The sequence below is a fragment of the Ctenocephalides felis genome, unplaced genomic scaffold, assembly GCF_003426905.1.
Source record: "Ctenocephalides felis isolate EL2017-DRISC unplaced genomic scaffold, ASM342690v1 CF-g0.4_SCAFFOLD_03571, whole genome shotgun sequence".
Taxonomy (NCBI): Eukaryota; Metazoa; Arthropoda; class Insecta; order Siphonaptera; family Pulicidae; genus Ctenocephalides; species Ctenocephalides felis.
In genome coordinates, this window is record NW_020539725.1 from 26,283,254 (window position 1) to 26,294,893 (window position 11,640).

Consider the following 11,640-nt stretch of genomic DNA (forward strand, 5'->3'; position numbering starts at 1 on the left):
TAAACCAATCATGGAAAAAAGAAGACGAGCTCGTATCAATAACTGCTTGAACGAACTTAAGACATTGATTTTGGATGCCATGAAAAAAGACGTAAGTACCTCATCAGATTCTCATTGCATTCGTATTAGAACCATGATAAAAATATTTTTGCTTTTTGAAAGAATTTGTGAATATGATTAATATATTAACCAATATTTATTTTTTACAGCCTGCTCGTCATTCAAATTGGAAAAAAGCAGACATTCTAGAAATGACTGTTCGACATTTAGAGTCCTTGCAAAGACAACAAACCGCTTTAGCCACTGCCGCCGATCCAGGTAAATATTCTAAATTTTTGTCATTAATTTATCAATATTTCAATTAAATATTATTTATTTTTCTAATATTTAAATTTTCTTTGTTATAGGTGTTATGAATAAATTCCGTGCCGGATATGCACAATGTTGCGGTGAAGTGAGTAGGTTTCCTGGTTTGGAACCTGCTGTTCGGAGGCGATTGATGCAACACTTAGCAGGTTTGCTTGGTCAATGCTACTAATGGAAATGCTAATAGAAAATCACCGACAACTGTACAAGATGAAACTCCAGAATCCAATCAGAATCAGGTTAGTTTTAAATCAAATTTAAATAGTCAATTATTTATCAATTATAAAATGATTAAATTGTTTTATTGCTTTGACTTTAGTTATTTATTGTATTTCCATTTTTCGTCAGGTCCACATTCTGCCAGCACCAGAACCTGCCCAACAAATCCACCTATCAGCCCATGCGGGTGGATCAGTTTTTGTTACCACATCTGGCGGTCAGGAGTACAGCTCTTGCCAACACGTTTACCAAATGGTGACATTGCTTTGGTGTTGCCTGCATCAAAAGTACCTCAACAGCAAACTCCTACGCCACAAATGGTTCCGCAAGTGAACCCACAACCAACAGCTAACTCTTCTCCAAGCTCGTCACCAAACACGCGCTTGATACCAAATTTAGCACAACTACATCCATCAATGCAAACACCTAATGTTACTCATCAAGTATACGCTGAACAACATGCAGCTTCTCCAAATGGCATGCATATGAATCAGAGATTAAGCCCAAATGTTATCCAACAGCAGAATGTAGTGATGGTGAATCAATACCAAAACGTAGTCAAACAAAATTTGACAGTGCCACAAGCAACTTCAGTGATTGTGCCTACACTTTTAACCGTTCCTCAAAGAACGAGTTCTACCCATTCGGCAAGCAGTGGCTCCTGCAGTCCAGCTTCATTCTGCTACGTCAGCCCACCAACTCCTCCAAAATCTCTAGCCATAGTGGAGAAACTCCAGATCGGTCGACATTCTCTCCCGAAATTAACAATCACGAATCGCGGGTGGCATTCCAAAAACAATGCACACCCGATATTGACGTGGAGGAGAGGTTGAATCAACTTAATCGCGTAGCTGATGGTTTACAAGGTGCCTCCGGGGAAATGCATAGAGAACACAAAAGACCTAGGCATCATTTGTTACAGAGACCCGAAAGCCCCAGGGTCCGATTTCTTTGGTCGTTCGCAAACAAAAAACTTACAAAGCCGCTGAAGATGAAACGAATCCTTGTTGGAGACCCTGGTAATTAGTGGAAATTTTTTAATCATTTATATGATAAAATTCTGATCATCAAATTTTATTTTAATTATATTTTAAATTAAATGTTCTTGAGTGATATAAAAATTTATAGTTTTTTTGAAAAGTCGTGATTTGATATTGATTACTGCGCGTAAAGACATATAAGTTAGTTCCAAATGAAATGTATATATTGTGCCTTAACATTTAAAAATATTTATATTATACTATAAATTTTAATTAGATTTATATGAACTATTTATATATCAATTGAATTGCAAAACTTTGCATGGCAAATATATTTTATAATTAGCAATTGCAAAGGCTCATATTGCAAAAAGTTAGTCATTTTATCCTTGTAAGTTATTTTTATCATTACTTTATAATGAATTGTGCCAGTCATTCTCTTTTATATTTAATCCTATGATGTTATTAAATCGAATCAAACCAGAATTTCTTTGTGATGTGCAAAAGAAAAAATAATTATTGCAATTTGATACATCACGATCTGTAATTGACTACCGCGTCATTGTGCTCATTAATTTTAATTACTTTAAAATGTCTGGAATGGCATATTTTTATATAGTTCTAAAGAAAAAGAAATGCTGTGAATAAAAATAATTACTTTATATTAATTTTAGTTTAGATTCTGTATATTATTGTATATATTATTTTTATGTGACCACAAGTTAAGACTAATCTTTGGATTGAAGTAAAATAGTGCCTTAACAAAGCGACAAAATCACAAAAGTCTTCCTTAATAGCTTTTATAATGTTTAGTATTTAAATAAAGAAATGTATTATAGCTACAGTAATATCAAAATTATTGAATAATGTATTATATTGTAAATATTCGAAATTAATTAATAGATTATAATTGTATTTATTGTAAAATTAAGAGAGAATTTTAAAAGAATATACCAATATGAAATTTATATCAACATTTTTTTAATATCTATATTAAATTTCTTACAGGTTTTAATTGATAGGTATATTGACTGCGACTGTCATAAATATTTTATATTTATGGCGTAACAAATTTTCCTTTAATTTAGATCGATTTTCCACAAGTTTTTACACGTGGATACATTTTATAATTTCCAATACATGTTTTTGAAGAATCGTCAAGGTAATCTTTATTGCTAAGCGATAATTATAGATGACCTATTTTCAATTTTAATACCGCGATCGTAAAGATTTTAGTATTACTTGTATGAATAACATTATTCCTATACATATTTTTTATCAACACTATGTATTGATTTTATTACTGTTAATAAAATGTTAGTGTATTTCGCAATCTTGTTATTGCAAATAATTCATATAGTAGAAAACGTCAATAAAAGGTGTTGTATTCGTCAATCTTTATAAAATCGAGTTTTTATTTTAACAGCGCTGTTTGATTAAATAACATATTTTTTAACTAATGGTTATACATCTTTAGGCAAATCGGTGGTATTTCCATTTCGTAAACTTAAAAAACGAGATAAAAAATATGGAATTTTATTGAATAATCCCAAATCCAAACTTTTCCAAATTTTCATTTTATTTTAGAAATTTTCGGAAATCCTGATTTAGGCATTTTTAACTTCCCGAAGGAGAAGTTTATGTTTTCATAAACAAATCCGATTCTCTAATTTTATGTTTTTTCGAAGTTTCAAGCCATTCTAAATCGAATGAGACCAAATTAGGAAAAACTATGTGTGTGTGTGTGTGTATGTGAACAGATTTTTTGCCGTAAATCGACGTTTTCTCAAAAACGGCTGGACCGATTTCAAAAATTTAAAAGTCATTCTATGTATCTCGATGAGGACTATCGTTTGTCAGTTTTGTGCGACGATCGGTCAAGCCGTTTCTTTGTCATTTGGAAAAAAGTGTTGAACGTTTCCGCATTTAAGCTCATACTATCGAATCGATTTTGAAAAATCAAAAACTGTTCTAAAGATATTAGTTGGGAATGATACTGACTAGTTTTAGGTGACAATCTACCGAGTCGTTTTCTTGTAATAAACTGTTGAAAAAACAATTTAAGCCGGTTTTTATAGAACTTTTATTGGCAATATACATCATGGTCTTATAGAACTTACTGAAATATTACGGCCTTACGACATGTAGTTTAATTTAAAAAAAATCATCAAAATTTGAGAAAATGAGTAGTTTTTTTGACGTTAGCTAAAATTAAAATTAGACGATTTACTTGGTATAACGATAGAGTACTTGGTCTTAATGAACATACTAAAGCATTGAAGTCCTACGGAAACTAGTTCAATTATAAAAATTGTTGATTTTAGAAAATTTGCTCTTAGAAAATATTCTGAGTTAACGTATTCGTTCGTTTTCATATTTTAAGCACTCATAAATTAATTTATTTTTTTATTGATTAAGTCGATTATTTCCACATATCGGGAAGTTCATGTAACCTGCCTCAAGGCAAAATACCAATACCAACTAGTTGATATTTATATTCATTTGAAAATATAGATCAAAACATGTTTTGCAATAACTATTAGCCTTCCCCGTGAAGTTAAAATATATCATCACAATTAGGACAACGACTAGGTTGTCATCTAAAAAAATAGTAAATCAAATAGACGCAATAGAGGAAAAGTTTGTAAGTTCTGATTACTTTTCATAAACAAACAAAAAAAAAAACACTTTGGAAATTTCTTTGGAATAATTATAGTAAATGAATGGCATAAATAACTAAAATTGTTTACTATAATGATTAATTTTTTGTAATTTTATACATAGATAAATAATGGGTAAATACTTGCATATTGGAATGGAATAGTAAATTATATACTTAGCATGATTATTAAATTCCTAAATATAATTCGAAGGTTTCAAATTGGAAATATCTGCTTTGAGTGAATCTATTAAGTTTTCAATATTTTTCAATGCTTTTTTCAGTTCTCTTAAAATTTTATCATTTTTTGCACTTCTACTACTTTTTTATAGGATTTGAATACTTTTATTGTATTCATTCTTGTAAATATGTCATTATATTTATCTCTTCCATTTCAATTTCACACATAAATAATTTAATAAATTAATTAATATTTTAATAAATGTGGTTAATTATATGAACTATTTATATGAAGTATTGCTGTTATAAAAAAAAAATCTTTTAGTAAATTTACTCATCCTAGTTTTGGAAAATCATACGTTTTTACATTAAAAATATGCCAAGCTATTTTTTGTCTCAGCAAGAAATTGTTTATCTTTAAATCGACTCATAAGAATGTAAATCTTCATAATTTAATTAATTCAAATCCAGTAAAGATTTTAAATAACATCATGACTAATTGAGTAAATTCAAATATGTTATCAATTAACAGTACATGAGTTTTATTTATAACATATTACACATAGCCACGTGCCCGATTATGTACTCATCAAGCACGTATCTAATATTTTAATATCAAAGTATTTTATTAGATATTTGATAGGCGAAACAGTGTTTAAAACTGCCAAATGTTGGTTTACATCAGTAATTTAAGTATTTAAATTAACGCAGAACAAGACTGAATTAGCTGAAGTTGTACTACAATGTTCACCAAAATTTGCCTAAGAATTAAGTGCAATATCTCTCTTTCAAAAATTTTTTCTGAAGATATGCCTGAAGTTAAATAATGGCTTGTAAGCAAATATATGAATTTGGTTTCATATAATGATTTTAATATTTTTTAATAATACGGATACGGAATTGGTAAAGTCACAATTAATCATGAATAATTCATAAGTTATGCATTTTAATTTTATGACTGAGAAAATAAGTGCGAATTATTTCGAGAAATCCAATCAGGAAACAAATAACTACATTGCATAACAAAATAAAATTCCGTCGGGCTTTTGATTCCTATATTAGCTTGGATTCGGGTTATTCCCCATTACTGTATCACAATGAACAAAATAGTATATTTGCAATGCATTTCTATAATAAGCACAATATATGCAGTTCTATAATGAACACAATTCATCTGCGATATATTGTATTTTCTCAGTATGGCGCTCTGAAATTTTCCCGTTAACAAACTATAAATTTTCCGTGCTACGCGTAGAAACAAGGGCTGGAGAACATTATCATATCTAGTTATATGCAGACTTATAATTTGTAATAATTACGAGAAAAAAATTCAATTTATAGTCTGCTTTCGCATTGTATGAAATTTATTTGAATACAGTATTTAGGGGTGAGCATTTGTGAAAATGCTGTAAGATGATATGCTGTTTCTAAATTATCACACTTGTTTATTACTCTGATTTAAATTTTCCAAACGCTCCATAAGCAATTTACAATGTACAATAATTAAAATATTATTAAATTGATCAAACTTATTCATACAACCTAAAGTAAATGATTTGAAGTTACGATTATATTTATATTTTTACTCGTCCAAAAGAGTTTGGTGTTAATAGTTCATATTTTCAAATAATTTTGAAACAAAAATAATTTATTACGAATAATTTAAAATTTAGTATTTTTGGTCATCTCTCCTGTTGGATAAAAATCAGAAATTAAGATAGCTATGTGCTTCTCCTTTTGAAATATTTTGCAGAGGAAGTCTGTTGGCTGTTCTTTGGTAATATTTTTTTAAAGATTTTTTCTAATAGTGATTACATATTTTAACTTATTGAGAAAATACCGGAAAATGCTATGTTTTATTCAGAAACACATTTTCAATCATATTTTTAAGTGGCACTGAATATCACTACTGCTTGATGTAATGTCATACCTACGAAACGCGGGTTCATAAGCTATTTGATGCTTTTACTTATTTGGTCATATTTTACAAATTTGGTATATAACATCCTATCCAATGTTCTACAAGTATATTAGTTTATCCCATTTAATATTATCAATATATCCCAACTTCACTGAGCACTACTGTACTAAACACGATCCTGAAATGGAAAGGAAACTGGATTGGACCCAGTCTTCTAAAGAGTGCCTCCTAGTAGTCGAAGATAAAATAGAAGAACTAAATGGAATGGGAAGAAGAAGAATGCAGACGATTGGCGAGAAAAGAAACATACATGAAACAGAAATCCCAAGCACAGGATCAAGAATTAAGGAAGCAGAAGTTTTGAAAGAAAAAGCTTTCATTTTCAAAAATTTGAAAAACAAACTATTTAAAAACATACCCATAACCTGAGAGCCATCCTTTTTGGGGGCATCCATTAATCACGTGGGTTTTTAGGGCGAGAAGGGATTTGACAAAAAATCACGAAATATCACGTGGGGATGGAGAGGTATAGTAAGATATCACGTATATTTATTTTTTATCTAAATTTAAAAAAAAAATCCAAACATTTTCAAGAAAAAATTCAAAAATTTCACAATTTTTTCCCGTAACTAAAAATATACTTGAGGTGTGGTGGAAAAGGGGCGGGGGTAATTTTGAATATTACCACGTATCACCAAGGGGGAAGGAAAAAGTCGATCGCGTGATTAATGGACGCCTCCTTTGCTAAGCAATCCAACCCTCCAAGATACCAATATATCGCAGCTCATCTTTCTGGAAGCTCTACAGTACTAGAGCCTAACTCTAGTGGAAAATCGTATTTGTTGTAGTGCTGATATAGCCAATATCAACTGTTTTATAGATAATAATAAATCATGCATTGGCTTTTCAATTATTTGTTCCTAGTGTCAAACATTTAAATCCATGAACGTAAATACTATATCTTTTGTACAATTAACTCTAGTGTCCAATTGATATCTTAATCCCATTATTTCTTCACATAAGGTGTTTCTAGCCATAAGTGGATGAAGAAGTGAATAATGGTAATGGTAATAAGAAACTATCTGTAAGTGGAATTCTGTCTTAAAGCAATTAGGGCATCGTGCCTTTAGGCAAATTGCTGGAACTTCCCGTACCAAATATTATTATTTTTTTAAAAACGATTAACATTTTTGGAAAAAATTGACTTCGAAAAAATTAGATTTTCGAGAAATTAGGAATTTGACAAAAAATTACTTTTTTTGAAAAAAAAATGTTTTTTGAAAAAAACATGTTTTCTTTATTTTGACATATTTTGGAAATTCTGAACTTTTTTCCAAAGCAATCGTACTGCTTTAACTACATAGAGACAAAATGTCAAAGCGCGTAAGCGCCGCGTCGCCGTCTAATGAATAAACATTGGTACGAAACCCACAGGAATGCAAACAAAATTTATACTTGTTGTTAAAATCTCTATAAAATATCTGAAAATTTGATGAGCATATGTCTAATGATTATTTTTGACCGCCAAATGGCATTTTTTTACTTTTTTTATTAGATCTACAAAACCGCTAGACCTGCCTTCATGAAAATTTGACCAATTCTTCATTTTGTCAATACAAGTAAAATGTTTTTTGAATTATTAAAATCGGACGCTCCGTTCTCTTAAAAACTGAGTTACCGTTTTTGGCACTTTTTGCGCCGTATCTTCGGAACGGCTAGACCTGCCTTCGCCAAAAACTAATCAGCACGTCTCCTTATCAATACGAATCGAATGTTTTTTGAATTATTTAAATCGGTTGATCGGTGTTCCCGAAATCGTCGACGAAAATTTGTTTCCGCACACACGCACACACACACATAAAACTATTTTTTCTAAGGTATGCTAAAATGTTCAGAAACCTTTAAAACGTAAAGATATATAAAAATTTTCATTTTCGATTTTTTTGCGATTACTATAACTTGCCCTATGGGAAGTTAACAAGGGAAGAAAAGAGAATCATAGATTTGTGGTGCAATCACTACATAAACCGGCCTTCGGGCAGTCTACTAATGACAATAATAATAAATATTATTATTATTATCCTAACTTCAATCAAATTTGATCTACTTATATATTTGATCTACAATCTTCATATTTGGACCGGGTACCTCATGCATATTAGTAAAATTTTACTTAAAGCTGTAAGCATAGCAATTGTACAAAAAACCTAACCCATAACAAAGATATAATACAAACCCGGAATAAACTGTTCTATAACTCAATTATCGACACCCAACGATTATTATCGAGGTACATTAGGAAATGTTTGCATACATGACCCTGATCAGTACGCTGTATGTACATACACCATACACGTGTACGACAAATTGCACACGCATGCACGGGCCACGTGCCGCCGAGTCTAGACAAAGCTGGTAACGTGATAATGTAAAAACACACACCACGCGAACGTGAGTTTACCCACACACCTAATATATAATATAATATAATGTTATATTTGCTGTTACTCTCAATGACACACTATCATTTCAACACACTTGTTACGAGAGCGATGTGCGTTCATTTCAAATTAACTACTCGTACGATTCTAATAGTACGTACGAGTTCAATTAGACGTACTCGAATTATTAAAGAAGTCGTTTTCATTACACATTGTATCGCACTTGTGATATCGCGCATCGTGGGTTGAGGCAAATTGCCAAGACACCGGTTTGTAAACAAATATTAGATGATTAGAATTAATTTGATTAATTAGAATTAGATGTAAATCTCGGTTCGGAACCCATAGAAATGTAAACAAATTTTTACCTATTATTAAAACCTAAATAAGAATAAAACTAGTGGGGTGTATGGCATCGTGCCTTAAGGCAAATTGCTGGAACTTCCCGTACCGTAACGAAATGTTCGAGGAATATTGAATGTTTTCAAATAGATTATTATAAATATTGTAAAATTGCCTAATATTTATTAAAATTATATAAACTGAATTGCAAAGTTGAAATTATTTGTTTAAAGAATATTAGAACTTTAGTCAGAATTAAAAATAAAATTTGAATTTTTTTCGATATACAAAAGAAATTTTGATTTTGAAAATTTTTTTGAATTTTTTTTCCAAGATCAATTACTATGTTAAAAGAAGCAGAAAGTTCTTTGAATTTTTTAAATCGGACGCTTAGTTCTCTCAAAAACTGCCATTTTTGCACATTTAGCTCTGTATCTTCGAAACGGCTAGACCTGCCTCTGCCCGAAACTAATCAGCATGTCCACATGTCAATACGAAACGAATGCTTTTCAAATCATACAAATTGGTTATTCCGTGCTTTCGAAATCGTGGACATTGTATGCAAACACACACAAATACATCAATTTTTTCTAAGTTATGCAGAAAGTTCGTCAATTTTTTCTAATTTATGTAAAAATTTAATAATTTTTTATTTTTTGCCATTACTATAACTTACTCTACGAAAAGTTAAAAATAGATCTATATCTATAGTTTTCTAAACCAAATTTTGTAAAATTATGAAAATTATGGCAAATTTCTATATACGTGTGTTTTATTAGTTTTATAAAATCTGCACATTTAATATATTAAAGTACATTAATACATTCAATATATTTAGAAAATTTATGAAAATACCAACAAACTTTATTTTATTTTTAAAACGGAAAAATGACACACTGAAACATCAATATTTGAAAATGTTATAATACTTCTAGAGAAATATAATATAATTTTTAAACTCTTTCAAAAAATGAGAAAGATAGGTAAAAGTAAAATAATGTCTGTCATAATTTCACTGTAAATATAAAATTACAGATTTATAGAAAAAATAATCCAGGAATTCAAAGAAACAGATTTAGTCCGTAAATTACTCGATCCGGTGAATTAAGGAGTAAAACAATAATGAGATATTGTTTTACTGTTGATTTTATAAGTTCATCTTATAAAATCAACAGCAATTAAATTATAAGTATAGCATAACATTAACAATATTTACCGTCAGATAACTGGAAATTATTTGCATTCTAATAAGAAAGAGAAAGATAGAAATTGAGACAGAAAAACTAAATTGGAGATACAAAAGAAATGTAATGCATTGTAATTTTATATATTTAAATATTATACATATTTGATTTGGATAATTAATATCTTATTGATACTAAAAATTGATAATAAAAATCAATGAGATAAAAAAATAATTATATCATTTTAACAACTATCACCTTCATGCGCCTTGAGACGATTCTTATAAGAATTCAAATAAGATTTACATGTGAAATTAATTATATCAATAATAAACGAATATATTTTAAGAATAACACTATTATATCTATGGAACATTAAATAAGATTAAAATTGTCAATATTGATTAGCATACAATGTATTTTTGTTATTGCTAAAAATAATCGATTCCAATTTAAATTAGCGTATAATTTATGCTGGATGAAATGTGTTATCAAAACCATTTAATTGGCATTTTGTTCATTCAATATATCTCAAAAAAATTTAATTTACCTTGTAGATGTACTTGAATGCAAAACATTTTTTACTTCGTCAATTTAAAAATTCTTAAAAATTTGCAAATAAGATGAAAATGTCTAAATTGGAAGATAGGTATTAAAATTATATTAATTATATTAATTATAATAAATATAATTCTCATTATTGGTAATATCATGTAAAACTTAAACAGGCAGTTTAGTTGAATTAATTAGTTAAAGTGTTTTAAAAAAGTTTGCTTTAAAAATTAGTTTTAGTTTTTTTTTAAAATATATGCATGTCGACGCATCCCAGGAAAAGTCAGAGTCTGTATTGATTCCAAATAAATAATGTAGTAATTAAGTTAAAGACAAATATATAACTAATTAACAAAAAATATATGATCTGCGAAATAGCCATTAATGTTCCTGGTATTTATTAAAACCTGATGTGTCATAAATGAAGAGAAATCATATATAATATAAGTACAGGTACTACAAAAGTAGTAAAATATAAAAGAACTATTAAAATTCCCGTTATTCCATTAATGGCATATAGTTTTTCAATAGCTATCATATTATTACTGCATTTTCTTTAATGAGGTGATGAAATACACAGGCACGCAAACATACAAAATAGTAATAAAAGTGTTTCTTAATGACACAATCAATACGTTACGTTATTTCATTGCATTTATAGAGGAAATTGTGGTTTATTTTTGCAGATTGTCAGAAAATTAAACAATTAATTTGGTAAAATAGGCTTCATTCAATGAGATAAATATTGAAAATTCAATATTTGAATACCAATGATAATAATGCGTAGTACTGCCTA

General features: G+C 29.2%; 1 protein-coding gene across 1 annotated transcript; it reads left to right on the forward strand.

The window, feature by feature from the left end:
* On the forward strand, nucleotides 1-1,418 carry LOC113385862 (transcription factor HES-1-B-like). Its single transcript, XM_026623689.1, is given in 5 exon segments — nucleotides 1-91; nucleotides 210-318; nucleotides 408-530; nucleotides 686-802; nucleotides 805-1,418. Coding segments are annotated over 5 exon segments (1,044 nt in total). The 5' UTR covers nucleotides 1-10.
* Nucleotides 1,419-11,640: the final 10,222 nt, after the last annotated feature.